Raw genomic sequence first — 20,718 nt, forward strand, 5'->3', positions numbered from 1 at the left:
CAGCCTGGTTCTGCCAGTTTAAGGATTGCTCCACGCCTGTTCTGCAGGATTGAGGAAGTCTTGGCGGAGCAAAAATGTGGGGAGGGGGGGACACAGATACTATGCCATCGTCTGGGGACTGGCGGCAGGTGGAGGGACACTGGCTCATGTCATAGTAAAGTCTCTTATTTTTCTATATACACTGCTTCGCTGTCGTTAACCCTCTCACTATCTCTCTGCTGTGTCTGTCTAGTGCCACACACAGTTTATGTAACTTTTCCAGTGTGTTATGTAACTTCTCTCAGCTATATGTATCTGCTGAGCCTTCCTCTGTCACCGCTGTATACTGCGCTCTTACTTTTACTTTACGTGCACGTTATATACAGTATTCATATGATGGCGGTATGGTAGAAATAAAAAGTTAATCAGAAAAGCAACATTAACCGGATATACTTACAATATTGCTGCACAGGTTTAAACCAGCTTAGCATTGTTTTCCACCACTTTTACGCTATGTTCACACATTGTTTTTTTTTTTGGACACAAATTAATGAGTTTTTCAAGCGGAAACAAATTCGGGAAATATGCTCTAAGAGTTTTTCTTTTCCATAAGGAGTTTTGGAAGAGTTTTGCGTCTTTTGATTTGACAGTGCCTATTTAAGGGTATGTGCACACAACGTCTTTTTCAGGCAGGTATGCGCCATAATCCACCTGAAAAAGCACTAAATTAATGAATAAGAATGAGCATGTACTGCAATGTAAAAACGACATGTATATGTTCAGTCTTTTGATCTTCTTTTAAATGTTTCACGTTTGTAAAAACTCAAAGAAGTGACCCGACAATTCTTCTTCCAACCTTGGAAGCCGCTCACTATTTTATATACATAAGTAAAAAAAAAAAAATACATAGATGCCAAAAAAGACTTTACAGGAAAAACACCGCTGTTATTTTCCTGAGCCATCTACTGTTTGCAAAACTTGGCGGGTATGTTGGCGTCTAGAAGAAGTCTTGTGTAGATACTTTTTACGTTGGGTTTCATTATCTCTTTCCACAAAACGTTTTTCAAAATGTCTTCAGCAAAAGAAAAAAAAAAGAAAACTAAGTAAAACTCTCCCAATATGAACAGCAAAGTAGATTTCCCATGGAAATTAATAGGAAGAGTAGTTTTGGGGGAGGATTTTGAAGCAGATCCACTCCAATAAACTCCTCATGTGAACATAGCTTAAGGGTATGTACACACTGCTGTTTTTAAGGCAAAGCCACTTCAGGGTAAACGCCAAAAACTACCCCCTAACTGTTGGCATCTCTGGCTCTTCTTTTGATTAGTAGGCCCAATGCGTATTTATTGCAATGCTTGACTTGACATTGCACCTACTAATCAGATGAGAATGTAGGAGGAGGTTTGCAGGGTTCTGAACTGGCCACCAGAGACCTTTGATGTGGCCACTAAGGCCAGGATCCTGCAAATCCTTTTTTAGTTAACTCAATTTAGGCCTCATTCAGACTTGTGGTGTTTCCTATCCATGTACTGTTTTCTTTGTTTTCCATGGAGAGCACTCCTATAAATTATTTTCCGTGTGTGTATATATATATATATTTTTTTTTTTCATCTGCGCAACAAGTTGAATAAGGGTATATTCACACTTCAAAATACGCTGCAGTATTTCCACCCATGAATCCAGAAAATCTGCAGCATGTCCAGCACATGAGAACATTTCATGTTTGTTCATAAAACCCAGGACCTCAAAGTGGAGTAACTATACACAGCAACCAGACAGACCGCTTATTTGAATTTCTAATTTGGTTAATAGCTCTACGAAAATCAATGACGTTTTTACATTTGTAATGAAGACAAAGTATTGAATCATTGTTTGCAGGTCACAGTTGTAAGATCTGGCCATGGCGAGTAACAATGGAGATGTACGAAACCTCACAGAGGTGCGTATGAGTCAGATGGTGCTCCCATGTCACGCCAACCACCGGGGTCAACTCAGCACCGGACAGCTGCTGAAATGGATAGACACAGCGGCCTGCTTGTCAGGTGAGGGAGAGCGCACAAATGTCCTGTGAGCTTTGATTATAGCACTGGTTATATGTGCATAATGTTCTCTTGTAAAAGAACTTCTAAAAAATGTCTCCACCTGCTTCAAAGAAACCTGCTGTTGGGGTGCGTTATACTGAATTGTGGATGTTACAGATTTGCTAGGGGTTTTTGGTGTGAATTATGCAGCAAATTACAGTACAATACATGTGAGTAGGATTTTCGATAGAACCCACGATTAGGGTTCAAGAACTTTGGTTAGGCAGTGTGAAGCAGTGTTTCCTATTTGCCAACATGACCATTGGGGTATAAAAGACATTTCAGTTCTGCCCCCAGTCCCACCTGGGAAGACCTCCATACTGGGCATCCGTTTTTGGATGGGGTTCATGTAAAACCAGAGCCATTTTTGACCCAGGTCCACTCTAAACTTCCCTGGACTCTGCCTGAAAAATTGGGTCAATACTGGTGACTTTGCCAGGACTCTTGGCAAGAATACTTATGGTTTGAGAAGGGTAAGAAATCAGAAGGAACATCCTGTATTGATTGTCTCAAATGACTGGGTTCACAACATGTTTGAGACTCTGTCACGGGCTTTTGCCTGAAGCCCTGGAAATGGTATTTGGACGTAACCCCTGACAAAGCCATTCACTATAATATGGCAGACCGAGTCGCATTGTGCTCCGTCTGGCCTTCATTCTGGCATAGTCCTTCTTTTTACGAGGTCTACTACGCTTTTATGTCCATCTAAAAAGACATAAATTGTCAGAAAGGAGTCCTGGCCAAAGAAAAAGTGACTCACATTATAGTGAATGGTTCTGTTGGGGGTCCTGTCCAAATCCCGTTTTCCAGGGCTTCAGACGGAAGCCCCTGAAGGAGTTTTGAACATCAGTTCAGACATGATGTGAACTCAGCCTAATACCTTTAATAAATAATGTGGGTGTATGTGTATATATGCATGTATCCCGTACATTAGAAGTATATTTGTATCAATGCTGAAATGCGTTGGCTTGTTAGAACTTGACTGATTACCTTTTCAATCCCCTACAGCCGAGAGACATGCAGGCTGCCCGTGTGTCACTGCCTCCATGGACGACATCTATTTTGAACATACAATTAGGTACTGGCACATAAATGTTGTATAAGGATAAGTCCACATGGAACTGCTATGTTACGATATCTACAAATTATTTTATTTAGCAGCGGCTTATTGTAAAGTGTAGTAGGAGTTTTTGAACATTGGAAACAAGGAAGTCCCCCAAAGTATTATTATTATTATTATTATAGTCAATCCCAGTAAACCAAAGTAGAGAAGAGTTTTGATATATCTGAGCTAAGGTACATAGGCCTTGAGACTTCTTATGAGTATCGGTGCAATGAGCCCCGAAGAAAGATGAATTTTCAAAAAGACCCTTATTGGGTATAGGCTAGGTATTTTGCCTCTATGGTCTGACCCGTTTTATAGGAGCGTACAATCAAGGCTGTCATATGAAGACCTGTTTTTCTATGTTTTCATTTATTATTCTTTTTCTTTTATTTCCAGCGTGGGACAAGTTGTTAATTTGAAGACAAAAGTGAACCGAGCCTTTAATTCCAGCATGGAGGTTTGTATATGATGATCATTTACAATAAGGTTGAAAATGTCAAACACATTGATCAAAGAGCAAGTTCGTCAGACATCTATGACGGCAGATTATCTCCCTTCAGTACACAGGATCAGTATGTTGAAACCCAACATGCCTGATCCCTTTATCCCTCAATATCTGATGTTGTAGGAAGTTCTGGACACGGCCATTCTCCTTAGATGGTAGGCAAGTATCCCCAAAATCAATGGTTTCGGCTGGTGTTTATCTGACGTGTAGGGTCCACCTGAAAAGGGTATACATTTAAACATATTTGAATATGTTTAAATGATTCATTTAATTTACTAAGCCATCGCTCTTCTCCATCACAACTAGTGTTTAGACAGAGGAGGGCTTGGAGATTGAAATGGTCAATCAGTCTTTAGATCACGTGCCGGCACAGGAAAAGCTGTCTTGTTTAGGACATAAATCAGAAGAGCATGTAGCTGATGATTATGTTGTCTTATGTCATTTTCCCGTTAGGTTGGTATTCATGTCACTTCAGAAGACTTATGTAATGGAAAAGAATGGAACGTGTGTCAGGCATTTGCAACTTTTGTTGCACAACCTCAAGGCAATAAAAAGGTAAGATCGTAATAAAAAGTGATATAAATTCTATCATTTAGTGTAAGAAAAACAATTATAATAAATGCCAAGCTTAACAATTATCAGTAATGACTTCTGTGGTATGGCGCTCGGTGTGAAATGGTTCACTCCATCCTAGATCATGTTCTTTGATTTCTTAAATGTCTGCAGGTGAAGCTAAAACCGGTGACGCCGGTCAATGAAGAAGAGAACCTGGAGCACAGTATTGCTGCTGAAAGACGTCGTATGAGATTAGTCCATACTGACAATATAAAGGACCTGCTGACCCGGAGTACGCAGACTGATGGTATGTGTCAGAGCATCACCCGTTGTTGGCTGTTTTTGGGCTTTCTAGCCAATGCTATTTGAGGGCAGGATAAGCTACTGATGCCCAAAGTGCGCCAATCGTCCTAACTCTCTGGACATCTAATATATATGAAATGTTCGGCTAATGTTCCTTCGCCTTTGTCAGAGGGGAAAAGGATTGGGCACGTTGACATTCCCCGTTTCAACATGCCCAGTTCTCTTTCTATTATGTCTGTCCAGCAGTGGCTTATTCTTTTCTCTCCAGTTGAGCGCATATATAGGAGGGAGGGTGAGGATTGGGAGAAATGGCTACTGCTGGTTAAAAACTTAATCGTTCTAGAAAGCAGAAGGTAATATGTTTTCCAATATATGAACCGTAGAAAGGAGCCGAGAAAAAGGAATGAATGGAGACGTTCCTGCCGAGAAGACTCGTGTGGAAAGTGTTGAACTGGTACTGCCTCCCCATGCAAACCATCAGGGCAATACTTTTGGTGGGCAGATAATGGCATGGATGGAGAATATTGCCACAATAGCTGCCAGGTATGAGCCAGGAATTTATAATCTATTCATCTTGGCAATACGTTGTGATGACTATTTTGGTGCCCTGGAACCATTGATGGCTAGCTTTTGAGTATTCTACACATAGATTGTATATGATTGCCAATATATATATGATAAAAAGTCTTGCATTATATTCTTTACTTAATATTGACATATATCATCCCACTATTACCATTAAAAACTAGTTTGATCATTTATCTTTCTTGCTAACAAATTGATTTTCTGATTTCCACAGCCGGCTTTGTCATGCTCACCCAACATTAAAGGTAATTGAAATGTTCCATTTTCGAGGACCTTCACAAGTTGGGGACCGGTTGATCCTAAAGGCCATTGTCAATAATGCCTTTAAAGACAGGTCAGTAATAAACAAGATATACCTGGAAGTGGTTAGTCATTGTAAAATTATTTTAATTTTGCATCCAGTAATGGAACATTTTAAAAAATTGCTTGTAGCTATCAAGAGTAATATTTCTTAATTTCAGTAGCTACTTGTCACGGGTGTATCAGAGGTGACAGACAGTCGCCCTGCAGTTGCTTGCAGGAGATCTCTACGTTTGGCATTACAGACATCTTCTTAGAGGCTGGCTGTCTCTAGGACCCAGAGGCTACCTCACTCTGGCTAATTAGCTCCCTGGCCTGGGTGTATAAATACCTGGTGTGTCTGAGAGGGAGGTGCCGGTGATATTCATTACTACTTGTGAGGCTTTAGCAAGAGCAGTACTTCATGCTCTCTGGAGCTTGTGTGCACATTTGTCTGGAGTCGTCTAAAGCTAAGCACCCCCCTCCCTGTTTGTCTACCCTTGTTGTTTATAGAGTTTAGTGGGGATGGACTAGTGCTCATCTCCTCCCTTCCCTAGCCTTAGCCATACGGCAGGGAAAGTTAGGATGAGGCACGCATGCGGCGATTAGTGAAGAGCCAACATAGGGACGGTAGTTGAGACAGGGTGACACTAGACCAGACAAGGAGGTCTCCACTCCCCACTTTCCCTAGTGTCTGGGCTCCCTTTCCATCTTCCCTCTGTGTTGCACTAAGTCTTTCCCACACCTGACGTGACACTACTGGTAATAGATGGGTATTAGAGTTGAGCAAAAAGATTTGCAGGACCCTGGTTTGGTGTCAATACTCTGTGGCAGCCAGACCAGAGTCCTGTGAACTTCCTCAGCTGATACTTGAATGCCGGCATTCTGGATTCCTTTGGCATTTACAAGGTTCTGTAGTGTCCTGCACCTTGCTTTTATTGTGTCATGCCATAATGTCAAGGAAGTCTTGTAAATTCCAGAGGCACCCATGATGCTGGCATTCGAATGCTGCCTGAGGAAGTTTGCAGAACTCTGGTCTGACTACCTTGGAGTGCCAATGTGAACGCTGGACCAGGGTCCTGTGAATATTTTTGCCCAACTCTTATGGGTACATTATGCTCAAGTGGAGTTAAGATCTGGGAGTATGCAGGTTGGTCACCGAGGGCCACCTAATCTGTGCTATGAGTCTGAAGTAAGACGTGCCCTCAGAGGGCACCCATAAATTACGTGAGGATAGGACACTTGATAGGCAGGACTCACTTTTTCATAGTATTTAAGCACGCACTTTTATTTAGTATGACAGTTTGGCTAGGCTTCTATTTTTACTTTCTACTTCTAGCAATCGGGCTGGTGTGCGGTGTTTTCGGTGTTCTTTTTCTAAGTCCTTGATGATATAGGTGAAATGCATATGGTCATCAGGTTATGCATCAATTTGCCACCCAGCTACTACTATGAGGGGGGCAGCCACATCTAGGGGGTGCTTGAGTGGCAGTCTACATGCTAGAGCAGAAACGTCATTCTAAGTCAAGAGGTCACTACTTGTCTCCTGACACTTGTGGGGTCTTGCAGTTTTGAGGATTAGGAAATTAGTTGGGGTCACTTATTCTTTTGGTATGACACTTTCATAATTTTTCTAAGTAAGAGAAATCACAATTCTGGGACCTCAAATATAACATGTAATATCAAAATATTTAGTTTACAGTTGGCGAAAAAAACTATCAAGTGTTCCACATTGTTGGTTTTGATGGTGCCTATATACAGTAGGCGTGTAAGAGAATCTTGCAATGATTCACATGTACCTTATATAATATCTATACATTCTTCTCCAAAACCAGAACAACAAGTTTTGTCCTTCAGAAGCACAATACTAAGAAACCTGATCTACTGTTGTTAAATAGCTAAAGAAATACATATACCTGCCCAGGTGTAATTCACCACTTAGGTTGTGCATTTTCTCACTGATGTATGCTGTATTATGTTTGATTAACATTTACATTAAGTCTCTAAAATGGCTGGCACCACTTGTGTTTTTTGTGCATATTGTCCTGGAATTGAATAGATTGTTTTGCCCTTGAACTAATTAGAGAAATCTCTGTGTGTGAACTTTATCCTGCGGTAGATTCACCTTATACATCTGAAGCTTGTGCAAAGTCCAAGGTCATTTGAGATAAATCTCTGAAGAAGAGGACATTTATGCTTTTATTGCTTTGTCTTTGATGCATCCATAACAGCTGAAGAACTGTAACAAAGTATATTGGTTCTGGGCTACGTAGAGTGTTTTCCCGAGACACAACCAACAAATAGTTTATCTGCTGTTACATTGCGACCTCATTCAGACGTCCGTAATTTTTCATTTGTGTTTTATCCGTGCCTTTCACAGATAGAACATATACCCTTTATAGACCGAATGTCTTCAAAAATGAAAAAAAGTCACTGAGACATGTCTGTTTTGATCTGAGTCACAAATCAAACTTGTCAATCCAAGTCAATGTTGGTGGTAAACTCGGAAAAACACACTGATGGCATCCTTGGGGAAAAAAATATTATAAAGTTAGACCAGGAATGGACAAATTATTGTAAAACCAACTGGATTTTTCTAGCCGCCTGGTCATACAAACATCAACAGAAGGCAGCCCTAAAAGTTCCTTTTTATAAAAGTTTGAATTACTTAAATAGTTAGGTAGATGCACGGGCTGATTCCTGGGCTTTCTCCAGTCTGAAGTCACTGTAGATCCACTGTACTTAAGTGAGGCAGTATATTAGGCCAGGTTCAGACGTCCATTTTGCTCATCCACATTGCAGACGGAGACAGGACCTGCCATCTATAGCATTCACTATTCTGGTGTGTGACGCAATTTTTCTATTTTTTTTTCCGCGCACATCATCGGTCTGTGCAGGCAAATACCTGTGTATCTGTGTGGTCCATCATGCACACTGATAACAAACAAGTTGGAAATGTGCCTTAGAGCACCTACTAATGGGTGTAAAGTACTCACTGAAAGAAACCCCATCTGGCAATGAGGGCTATAACAGTATGTGCGCTCAACATCTTGTTCAGGTGGGCGAACTTGCTAAGTTTTTCAAGAGAAAGACACTTAAGTAAATGACAGCATTTTCTTTTTTCCTAATACATTTTTTAAAGTTTTTTTTTTGGTAATTTCTTAAGCACTTTTTCAATGGTTTTCATTGCTGAAGGAATACTTTTGAGCGTTTTTCCTGCATTTTTGTGGCATCTTTTTTAAACTGGCGTTTTCCAGAAGTTTTTTTTCAACTCCATTCAACAATGAAGAAATCGCTAGCTTTTTTTCAAAACAAAACGCAGGCTATACACTAAAAAAAAAAAAAAAACTTTGGGGCTTCTTTTGAGTCTTCTCATTAACTTGTAATTAGAGATGTGCTAACCCGAACTGAATAGTTCGGGATTCGTTCTGGACAGTCAGTGTCCGGTGCTAAATGCTGAATGCAGACTTCTCCCGGAAGTCCAGTGCAATGATCGGAGTTACGGGGGAAGTAGAGAGAATTTTCCACCTAAAAAGTTCGGGTCCCCATTGTTTTCAATTAAGTTCTGGTACCCAAACCAAACTTTGGAATAAAGATTGGATCGGGAACCAGAACCCGAACTTCCACGGATCCGCTCTTCCCTACTTGTAATGTAAAGTATAGAGCATCTTCAGAGTGGAAATGCCTGAAGAATGGTGGGGTCATTTGGCTCCTTTGGAAACCTGAAGTAGTTAAAAGCTCCTCAAAAGACTGAACATGTGAACAACAAGTCATTTTGACATAGAAATTTATATGCTCATTCATTTGAGCGGTTTCTAGGTGCTTTTTTGTGTTTGTTTTGGGGGCAACCCACCGGAAAAAAACACATCGTATACACATACCCTACGTTAGTCTGCATAGTTTGTAAAAATATATATATATATATATATATAATCTGTTATATTCTGGATTGGAGATTTTGCCTTGGTGAAAGGACTACAATTTCCAGCAAGCTCTGTCATTTTCTGAAGGCGAATAACTACTATCTGGAAGTACATATGGTACTTGTTTTGCAGTATGGAGGTTGGCGTCTGCGTTGAGGCCTTTTGCCACGATGTTTGTGTCCCCAGAAGGCATATAAACAGCGCTTTCATGACTTTCATGGTTCTTGATGAAAGCAGTCACCCATGTATTCTTCCTCGCATCAAACCTGAGTCATCAGTGGTAAGTGATTGCTCAATGGTTCCTTGGTAGTTTAAGACCCCTGATATGTTACATCTACCATCCATTTTGTTTGTTGTATTTGGCCACAAACCTTGTATATTTATTAGTTATCCCTTTTAATGTGCCTACTTGTGTTTCCATTCTATTTAGAATTTTATGTTGCTTATATAGGACTTTTTTTTTTCTATAATTTTATTTTTAATAGGATGGAGAAAGACGGTACCGTGAAGCAATTGCTCGTAGAAAAATTAGACTGGACCGGTAAAGCAAGATCTAAACTCGTTGCTATGTATTTTGTTCTAAAGGATAAATTTATCAAAACTGGTTATTAGTGTTGATCGAGCACTAAAATGCTCGGGTGCTCGAAGCTCGGGCCGAGCACATTGGAATACTCGGGTACTCGACCCGAGCAACGAGCCCAATGTAAGTCTATGGGAAACTCGAGCATTTTTCTGGCGGTCCACCCCCGGCGGTCTGCAGAAGGTTAAAAATTGCCCAAATCGAGGGGAACAGTGCTCAATGAAACATGTCAGGCAGGCAGAATATACAGACAGACAGGCAGGCAAGATATATAGTAGGGTGTATGAAAAACATAGCAGGGCACTCGGAACACACTAGTGCCGTCCGATTTTCATGCACCCGTCTCTTTAAAAAAGCCGGCAATTCAGCAGCCGCCTACAGTTATAACATCGGTACCCGACAATTTAGAACAGAAAGAATAGAGCATCACACATAGATTAGATAGATAGAAACATGTCAGTCACATATATAATAAGTACAGTGATAGTGTTGGTTACTGTACTTGTCATTTAGTGTTAAAATAAAGGATTTCTTAAAAAAAAAATTGGCGTGGGGTTCCCCGTAATTTTAGTCTCTAGCGGAGGTTAAGCAGACAGCTGGGGAAGATGTTTGACTCCTGGGAAGGGGGTAATACCCACGGAGCTCCCCAGGCTACTAACATCAGCCCCCAACTGAATACCTAGCCTTTACTGGCTATTAAAATGGGGACCCCCAAAAAAATGACGTCAGGTCCCCCTATTTTAATAGCTAGTAAAGGTTAGGCAGATAGCTGGGGGCTGATATTAATAGCCCAGGAAGGGTACCATGAATATTGGCCCCCTCCCAGGCTAGAAACACCAGCCCTCAGCCGCCCCAGAAATGGCGCATCCATCGGATGTGCCAATTCTGGCACTTAGCCTTGCTCTTCCCACTGCCCTGTCGCGGTGGCAGTGTGGTAATAGGGCTGGGGTTGATGTCGGCTTATAATGCCAGCTGACATCAAGCCCGGGTTAGTAATGGGGAGGCGTCTATAAGACGCCCCCATTACTAACCCCATAATGAAAGTGAAAAAAAACACCAACACCCAGAATAAAATCTTTTAATTGAAATAAACATACAATACTTTAATATTCTAAATTAAACTTTACTTACCATATCGCCCAATCCATCTGAAGCCAATGTCTCCTGCAATAAAAGTAAAATAATTAACCAACCTCATCCTTACCTTTCCATGGTTCCCACGATGGCTCCAGCTCTGCTACATTGAGATGGCAGGCTGGATCGTAGCAGAACGCTGCCATCCAGCTTGCCATGCCGCAGAGACACTGAGAAGAGCAAACGTGCTTGCGCTCCTCAGTGTCTTGCTGTGAACAGCATCCAGATGAGCTCGGCTCACCTCATGCACGTCACTGACAGCGTGGGAGAATTCTCCTGTGCATGCGGTGCCGGCAAATGACGTCACCACGTGAGCAGGAGAATTCTCCCACGCTGGGATGGCATTGAGATGGCAGGCTGGATCGTAGCAGAACGCTGCCATCCAGCTTATCATCCTTCAGAGACACTGCAGAGCGCAGGTATGCTTGCGCTCCTCAGTATCTCGCTTCGACGGCATCCAGATGAGCTGAGTTCATGTCCAATGAACTCGGCTCACCTCATGCACGTTACTGACAGCGTGGGAGAATTCTCCTGCTCACGCGGTGACGTCATTTGCCGGCACCGCATGCGCAGGAGAATTCTCCCACGCTGTCAGTGACGTGCATGAGGTGAGCCGAGTTCATCTGGATGCCATCACAGTGAGACACTGAGGAGCGCAAGGCTTCTCAGTGTCTCTGCGGCATGGCAAGCTGGATGGCAGCGTTCTGCTACTATCCAGCCTGCCATCTCAATGTAGCAGAGCTGGAGCCATAGTGGGAACCATGGGAAGGTAAGGATGAGGTTGGTTAATTATTTTACTTTTATTGCAGGAGACATTGGCTTCAGCTGGATTGGGCGATATGGTAAGTAAAGTTTAATTTAGAATATTAAAGTATTGTGTGTTTATTTCAATTAAAAGATTTTATTCTGGGTGTTGGTGTTTTTTTTCACTTTCACTATGGGGTTAGTAATGGGGGTGTCTTATAGACGCCTCCCCATTACTAACCTGGGCTTGATGTCAGCTGGCATTATAAGCTGACATCAACCCCAGCCCTATTACCCCACTGCCACCGCTACAGGGCAGTGGGAAAATCGAGGCTAAGTGCCAGAATTGGCGCATCCTATGGATGCGCCATTTCTGAGGCGGCTGAGGGATGGTGTTTCTAGCCTGGGAAGGGGCCAATATTCATGGCACCCTTCCTGGGCTATTAATATCAGCCCCCAGCTGTCTGCCTAGCCTTTGCTAGCTATTAAAATAGGGGGACCCCACGTCATTTTTTTGGGGTCCCCCATTTTAATAGCCAGTAAAGGCTAGGTATTCAGCTGGGGGCTGATATTAGTAGCATGGGAAGCTCCATGGGTATTACCCCCTTCCCAGGCTTCAAACATCTGCCCCAGCCGTCTGCTTAACCTCCGCTAGAGACCAAAATTACTGGGAACCCCACGCCAATTTTTTTTTAAAGAAATCCTTTATTTTAACACTAAATGACAAGTACAGTAACCAACACTGTCACTGTACTTATTATATATGTGACTGACATGTTTCTATCTATCTAATCTATGTGTGATGCTCTGTTCTTTCTGTTCTAAATTGTCGGGTACCCGTGTATGCCTCTGATGAATTGCCGGCTTTTCATGTTTCACTGTGAGCACTGTTCCCATCGATTTGGGCAATCACTGTAATGCCACAACCAGCATGGCTGTGGCATTACAGTGAGTGGCAGACAATCCCTGCATGTTGATTGGTGCTCTAAATAGCACCAGACATGCAGGACGGGGACCCGAGCTCCCGCCCGAGCATCGCGCAAGTACTCGGCGAGCTCCGAGCATCTCGAGTACTGAGATGCTTGGGCGAGTACCGAGTACTTGCGAGTATGCTCGATCATCACTACTGGTTATATAAAAAAGTCAGAAGTTGCCCACAGCAACCAATCAGATAAAGCTCTTATTTCCAGAGGTACCTTAGAAAATGAGAGTGAATCTGATTGCTTGCTATGGGCAACACCTTCACTTCTCTGTTGCCCCAGTTTTATTTAAATGTCGCAGATTTATCAAAACTGTCTAAAACCAAAGTTTCCTTTGTTGCCCGTAGCAACCAATCACAGTGCAGCTTTCATTTTACCAGAGCGGTTTAAGAAATAAAGCTGAGCTCTGATTGGTTGCTACGGGCCACAGTGACCCTTTTTGTTCTTTTGATAAATCGTCCTCTATTTTGTATTAAAGTGAATTTCCTTAATATTCAGGTTTTTTTGTCCACGATAGAGACACATTTCAATCCTTATTTGCCTGAAATCTCATGGGGGGCTACATTAGCCTTGAGGGATAAGCCTGAGAATATTTATGGTGGGACCTGTATAGATAGTGGCATCCACCACGGTAACACTTGCCACTCTCCATGGGATATAGGAAGACAGCTAATGTGGCTCCAAAGTAGTCTGTCCACCCTTATGTCTCGAGATGTGATCTTGTTGATTTTTTGGAATCTAAAAAATATTAAAATTCCCTTTTAATATAAATAATAATATAAATTTAATCTAAATGTTTTTTTTTGTGTTAACAGCAAATACGTCATCTCCTGCAAACAGTCAGAGGTACCTCTGTCAGTCCCATGGGACCCATGCAATCAGGTAAATGACTAAAGATGAGCAGTCTTCAGTCTGTCAGTGCCGTAATTCTAAATTCTAAAATGTATAGACAGAGGCATATGTAAGATGTGCACCGATTCTTCGTGATAAGCCGAAAACTCAGTATAACAAGCAGGACAGCCCTCGATGGAGATTCCCGTGTCCGGGTGGTCCGGCTGCACACTCCTGTACACTGTTGGATATGGACAAAAAAGAGCCCCTGTGCAAGAACAGTATATGGGCACTTTGCAGTCCAATACCCCATCATAAGGCTCAATTCCACCTGCTTTTGGAGATGGAAGTGGGCCTCCTTAGCTCTGTTTGTGCCAATGATATGTCCAACCCTGCTCCTGTATCTCAACTCTGCACGTCTGGACTTTTTGCTTGTCAACCTTAAGGCGGCAACTACACCTCTTCAGGGATCAAATTGTACTTGCCCTCCTTCGCTGCTCTGTCTTCCTGCCACAAAGACACTATGGCAAGCCAATACATTTTCCCCAATTCTTGAGGCAGTTATCTACAGGGGCATCAATTCTCCTTCCCACCTTGCGAGCAGGCATGTATTCTTTCTCCCAGGTCACTTACAGAGGCAATCTACCCTCTGCAACCTGGAGAAGCACACCACTTCAGACTTGTCCTCTATCCATTTACAAGACGCAGTCTATATCAGGTAGCCTACCCGCTCCATATGCCATATGAGTGTCAGGGAACCAGACCCTAAATAACCTAGGTCAGCACACTCTCCCCCACTGTTTATGGATAATTTAATTGATCGCAGTGGATCCTTTTGCTTTGTTGGTCTAATTTGCGATAGTAAAGGTTCCTTCATTATAATCATAAACACCATGGTCAGTTTGAGTATCTGGATCTTTACATATACAATGTAGATCATACAGTCTAATTAGATTGTACTTTTTTCATATCAAAAGCCCCAAAAATGGAAATACCATCCGAGCTTACTACCCTTAATAAATGTTTGCATTTTAAGGACACCATGTATCTTTTTGTGCTTTATTTGTGAGCAGGGCAAGTCCCAAAAACAGATTATGATTGATTACCTTTTAGATGCTTTGCACTTCCCTATAAGCCCTTGATGACATATCTTTTAGTCAGTTGCTTGTGATTTTATTGCACCAGGCTGACAAATATACTGTGCGGAAATCAGGCGGTTTTCCTTGCGCTGCTGATAAAATCCTACGAATGGTCTCGGGAGATGAAGAAGATTAGAATGCAGTATTTATTTAATGGATATAAAGTTATAAAGAAGATTAGAATGCAGTAATTATTCAGTGGTTATAAAGTCTATGCGTTTCAAAGTTATCCAACTTCTTCCTCAGGACACAACCAGGTTTCGAAGTTATCCAACGTCTTCCTCAGGACACAACCAGGTTGTGTCCTGAGGAAGAAATTGGGTAACTTTGAAAAGTGTAGACTTTATAATCGCTCAATAAAGAAGATTAGAATGCAGTATTTATCTCCCGAGTCCATTCGTGGGATTTTACCAGCAGTGCAAGGAAAACCGTTTGATTTCCGCACCGTATATCTTTGTCTGATGACCTGTGGTTTGTAGCAACTGGTATATCCCTAAAGATTGATGCAATTGCAACACCACTAGGTGAGCAAGCACTCGCATTTTTAATTTACATTTAACCGTATAAAACCCTATTTTGCGCTCTTTGTTCCCCAGTTCCCCCTGAGACTGTCAAATAACACAATATTGCAAGAAAAAAATAGCTCTAATCTTTCAGTGTAAACTGATCTGTCCTGACAATGTAGACCTGGACTCCAGGAGTAATTTGATGAACTTGTTATATTGTGCTCTATGTACTGAGCTGTATATTATGTTTCATAGGTTTATCTCAGCTACAACAACGTTTCTGCCTTGAAAATGTTGGTATCTAAAACGGACTGGGTCTTGGCCTCAGAAATTAATAAGGTACAGGATATTAATGTCTTATTCATTTATATTATTTTATTTGATGCAATATATCATAAAAGGAACTTGTCCAGAAATGCTATTTACATGCAGATACAGAGTAAAACAGCATTAAATCATGTCTGCCTTGGTGGAGCAGCGGCTATAAGGAGAAAATCAAGTTATGTCCTCCCTGCATCAACTATAACAGTCGCTATGCAGTGAATGTGGTGCAATGATTCCCCGGCACTTTGACATTCTCCTAAATTTTTCCATTGGGTTCATTAAAAATGATGATTCGTTTTAGCTTTTATAGGTTGTTTGTTTACTGCCAAATTTTTGCCTGCAGAATAAGTTCACTGAGGATCTGTCAGTGAGCTTGTTCTGTTGGAGAAGTTATACTTCTTTTATCAATCTTTTTCGATTTGCAACATGTAGTCATAAATCAGCTCTTGGGTCTCAGAATAAAAACAGATAAAAGTTATAATATATCATCAGAACAAGCTCACTGACAGGTTAACGTGAAAGACAAAAATTTTCATGCAACCCAATTGCAAAAATATGTTTTTGCACATATATATGTTTTTAAGTAATACAATTCCCATACCCCACACTGGAAGGTGTCAATGTCCTTTGAATTCACACTCATGTATTATAACATATTGTGAGCATTAATATTCTTGGTGGTCTTTAATAAAACTTATGGCTCTACAAGAACGTTTGTGCAAGAACTACGCAAACCAGAAGAGAAGATTGACGTACAGTATAATCGTCCAGTCTTCTCCTCCACACAGGTTCAGCTGTACACGCTGGAGGATGGCAAATTTCTATCCTTTAAGGTGGAAATAATAGTATCCATTGATGCAAGACAAACCTTTAACTTGCTTTCTGATCTGAGCCGTCGCAGAGAATGGGACAGTTACTACAAGTAAGATTAGGAACTCAAGAAGTTTCAACATTTGCTGTATTCTTCTGCATCTTTATACACTATGTTGTCTGCAGAGAATGCCAGCTCTTGCAACAAGTGAATGAAGACGATGCTATTTACCATGTAGTCAGCACCGTGAGCAGCACAGATGGCAAACTACAAGATTATATCATCCTGGCTTCTCGACGGCCCCCCTGTGATGTTGGGTGAGTTCTGACCCTAAACTACTTGTCTATTTAGATCATGGACTATAGTATACTGATTACATATTTTCTTTCACAGAGACCCCTACGTTGTAGCGTTTCGCTCTGTTTCCCTTCCCGCACATCCTCCATGTGATGAGTACACCCGGGGAGAGACTCTCTGTTCTGGATTCTGTATGTGGTCACAAGAACCTATGACCAAGGTATTGTTTTTTATCATTTGGCCTACAAGACCAAGCAGGGAGCAGCAGTTAGGTAGGATTTTATTATGTGCGTAATTATAAGGGTTGTAAAAGTTTCATCTCTACCAGGGGCCGTCATACCATTGGTGCAACCTATGCAGCCACTCAGGAACCCAAGAGGTTAGGGGGTCCATGTCTACCTTCAATGCAGGTGGAATTGTGGATTATGATGAGTTAGTGGGCTGCAAAGGGCCCATATATTGTTCCTGCACAGGAGCCACCTTCCCCTATGGCTTCCCTACCACATAGGGGGGACAGTAGTGCTAGAAGAGGCAGGTGACCCAGTTATAAATTACGCACAGGCACTTCATGTTACATCTTTGATAACCTAAAAGTCTTTTCAAACTCTTTTTTACACTTTTTAAATGCATAACACATGCCATATGTTTGGCCAAAGAATCAAATTGTATACGGGAAAATATAGGGGGGGGGATAAGTATTTGATCCACTGCCTATTTTGCACATTCTCCCACCTACAAAGAATGGAGAGGTCTGTAATTTTTATCGTAGATACACTTCACCTGTGAGAGACAGAATGTAAAAAAAATCCAGAAAATCACATTGTATGATTTTTAAATAATGAAATTGTATTTTATGCAATAGAAAAACAGAACTTAATATTTTGTACAGAAACATTTGTTTGCAATTACAGAGGTCAGATGTTTCCTAAAAAAGTTGACCAAGTTTGCAGCAGGGATTTTTGCCCACTCCTCCATACAGATCTTCTCCTGATCTTTCAGGTTTCAGGGCTGTCGGTGGGCAACATTGAGTTTCAGCTCCATTCAAAGGTTTTTTATTGGGTTCAGGTCTGGAGACTGTCTAGGCCACTATAGGACCTTGAAATGCTTCTTACGGAACCACTCCTTAGTTCCCAAAGCTGTGTGTTTAGGGTCATTGTCATGCTAGAAGGCCACAATCTATCTTCAATGCTCTTACTGAGGGAAGGCGGTTTTTGGCCAAAATTTTGCAATACATGACCCCATCCATCCTCGCTTCAATACAGTGCAGTTGTCCTATCCCTTTGCAGAAAAGCACCCCCAAAGTATGAGGTTTCCTCCACCATGCTTCACGATTGGGACGGTGTTCTTGGGGTTGTACTCATCCTTCTTTCTCCAAACATGGTGAGTGGAGTTGTGACGAAACAGCTTCTAATCTTAATCAGCCAGACGTCTAGATTTCTTAAGCCAAGAGAAATGCACTATTGTGTTTGTGTTGACTTTAGAGCTGTTTCGCCACAGGACTTGATACCAAAAAGTTCTATTTTGGTCTCTTCTGAACTTCTCCCATGCCTCCTCTGGATCATCCAGATGGTCATTGGCGAACTTCACATGTGCTAGTGTGAGCAGGATAAACTTGCGTGTCCTGCAGGATTTTAATCCATGACGGCGTAGTGTGTTACTAACAGTAATGTTTGAGACTGTGGTCTCCGCTCTCTTCAGATCATTGACCAGGTCCTCGTGTGTAGTTCTGAGTAGCTGATTCCTGACCTTTCTCAGAATCATCGTTACCCCACGAGGCGAGATCTTGCATGGAGCCCCAGACCGAGGAAGATTGACAGTCATCTTGTGTTTCTTCCAATTTCTAATAATTGCACCAACAGTTGTTGCCTTCTCACCAAGCTGCTTGTCTATTGTCCTGTAGCCCATCTCAGCCTTGGGCAGGACTACAATTTTGTCTCTGGTGTCTTTAGATTGCTCTTTGGTCTTGGCCTTGGTGGAGAGGTTGGAGTGTGATTGTGTGGACAGGTGTCTTTTATACAGGTAATGAGTTCAAACAGGTGCAATTAATAAAGGTAATGAGTGCAGAGTAGGAGGGTTTCTTAAAGAAAAACTAACAGGTCTGTGAGAGCCAGAATTCTTGCTGGTTGGTAGTTGATCAAATAGTTATTTCATGCAATAAAATGCAATTTAATTATTTAAAAATCATACAATGTGATTTTCTGGTTTTTATTTTTAGATTCTGTCTCACAGGTGAAGTGACCTACGATAAAAATTACACACCTCTCCATTCTTTGTAGGTGGGAAAACTTGCAAAATCGGCAGTGTATCAAATACTTATTTTCCCCACTGCATATAATATACCATAACAAGAAGCACATTGTGCTTATATGAGGTTTTTGGATAAAAAGGATGGTCCCATTCCCAATACTATTGTCACGTGTTTACCGCGTCAGAGAGGGGCCAGAAGACCGCAGTGTCTGATTTCACATACTTCTGCACTGATCAGAAGCACTTCTCCGTCATATTAAATGGTGCTGGTTTCTGTTAGCTGTGCAGGGGTTAATCTGTTCAGCTTGGAGTCTCTGAAGCTTCCCAGCTTGGATGATCTCAGCTGTTCAGTATTGACCACTCCCCTTTCCTATATATACTCCCCTCTGGCAATCTGGATTACCAGTATTAAGTCTTGTACTGCCTGGTGAAGAGTGGAGGAGTCGATTGTTGGTAGAGGCGTTTTGGAGTGTTAATCTTTGACTGTTGCTAGGTGTTTCGGCTGTGTGCAATTCCTCGTTCTCTCCTGTTTAGTTTCACTACCTGTTCTCCCCAGTGTTCCCCTCTGTTGTCTGTAAGTGCATATTTGTAAGATTGGTATATTCATTTATCCCTGTACATCCTTCCTTGTCTGTCTGATTTGTGTATTTACATACACTATTCCTCCCCACTTCCCTGGGTGAGGGAGGGGGACAGAGATAGGGCTGATTCAGGAGTTCAGCAAGGTACGTGGCCCCAGCATCTTCACCATCAGAAGTAATCTGAGGAGCAGAGCTAGCTAGGAAGCCCATAACATTAGGTACAGGGAAGGAGCTCCTGGCCCTGGGTAATCTGAAAACAGAATCGTGACAGCTATTGTGCAGAATTTCCCTTACCAGATTGGGAATTGGATAAGGGGTAATGGACAGGGTAGGGAAGTCCTTCTGTCCAGAGTTGTGAAACTCTTCTGAATGGCACTTTATGTACACTGCTCAAAAAAATAAAGGGAACACTCAAATAACACATCCTAGATCTGAATGAATGAAATATTCTCATTGAATACTTTGTTCTGTACAAAGTTGAATGTGCTGATAACAAAATCACACAAAAATCATCAATGGAAATCAAATTTATTAACCAATGGAGGCCTGGATTTGGAGTCACCCCCAAAATTAAAGTGGAAAAGCACACTACAGGCTGATCCAACTTTGATGTAATGTCCTTAAAAAAGTCAAAATGAGGCTCAGTATTGTGTGTGGTCTCCACGTGCCTGTATGACCTCCCTACAACGCCTGGGCATGCTCCTGATGAGGTTGCGGATGGTCTCCTGTGGGATCTCCTCCCAGACCTGGACTAAAGCATCCGCCAACTCCTGGACAGTCTGTGGTGCAACGTGACGTTGGTGGATGGAGCGAGACATGATGTCCCAGATGTGCTCAATCGGATTCGGGTCTGGGGAATGGGCGGGCCAGTCCATAGCTTCAATGCCTTCATCTTGCAGGAACTGCTGACACACTCCAGCCACATGAGGCCTGGCATTGTCCTGCATTAGGAGGAACCCAGGGCCATCCGCACCAGCATATGGTCTCACAAGGGGTCTGAGGATCTCATCTCTGTACCTAATGGCAGTAAGGCTACCTCTGGCGAGCACATGGAGGGCTGTGCAGCCCTCCAAAGAAATGCCACCCCACACCATTATTGACCCACTGCCAAACCGGTCATGCTGAAGGATGTTGCAGGCAGCAGATCACTCTCCACGGCGTCTCCAGACTCTGTCACGTCTGTCACATGTGCTCAGTGTGAACCTGCTTTCATCTGTGAAGAGCACAGG

The 20,718-nt window shown here is 42.1% G+C and overlaps 1 protein-coding gene across 1 annotated transcript in view; it reads left to right on the plus strand.

Annotated features, from left to right (window-relative positions):
• ACOT11 (acyl-CoA thioesterase 11) overlaps positions 1 to 20,718 on the plus strand; it is a 26,491-nt gene continuing 5,773 nt past the window's right edge. Inside the window, exons 1-15 of the mRNA XM_073643434.1 lie at positions 1 to 154; positions 1,858 to 2,021; positions 3,069 to 3,138; positions 3,562 to 3,622; positions 4,124 to 4,225; positions 4,397 to 4,532; positions 4,912 to 5,071; positions 5,328 to 5,447; positions 9,448 to 9,595; positions 9,801 to 9,856; positions 13,569 to 13,635; positions 15,485 to 15,568; positions 16,342 to 16,475; positions 16,550 to 16,681; positions 16,758 to 16,881. Coding sequence (XP_073499535.1) covers positions 1,880 to 2,021; positions 3,069 to 3,138; positions 3,562 to 3,622; positions 4,124 to 4,225; positions 4,397 to 4,532; positions 4,912 to 5,071; positions 5,328 to 5,447; positions 9,448 to 9,595; positions 9,801 to 9,856; positions 13,569 to 13,635; positions 15,485 to 15,568; positions 16,342 to 16,475; positions 16,550 to 16,681; positions 16,758 to 16,881 — 1,536 coding nt within the window. The 5' untranslated portion in view covers positions 1 to 154; positions 1,858 to 1,879. The remainder of the gene's footprint in view (positions 155 to 1,857; positions 2,022 to 3,068; positions 3,139 to 3,561; positions 3,623 to 4,123; positions 4,226 to 4,396; positions 4,533 to 4,911; positions 5,072 to 5,327; positions 5,448 to 9,447; positions 9,596 to 9,800; positions 9,857 to 13,568; positions 13,636 to 15,484; positions 15,569 to 16,341; positions 16,476 to 16,549; positions 16,682 to 16,757; positions 16,882 to 20,718) is intronic.

Source organism: Phyllobates terribilis, unplaced genomic scaffold, assembly GCF_046119375.1.
Source record: "Phyllobates terribilis strain yellow unplaced genomic scaffold, ASM4611937v1 Scaffold_8__6_contigs__length_399053987, whole genome shotgun sequence".
Classification (NCBI taxonomy): domain Eukaryota; kingdom Metazoa; phylum Chordata; class Amphibia; order Anura; family Dendrobatidae; genus Phyllobates; species Phyllobates terribilis.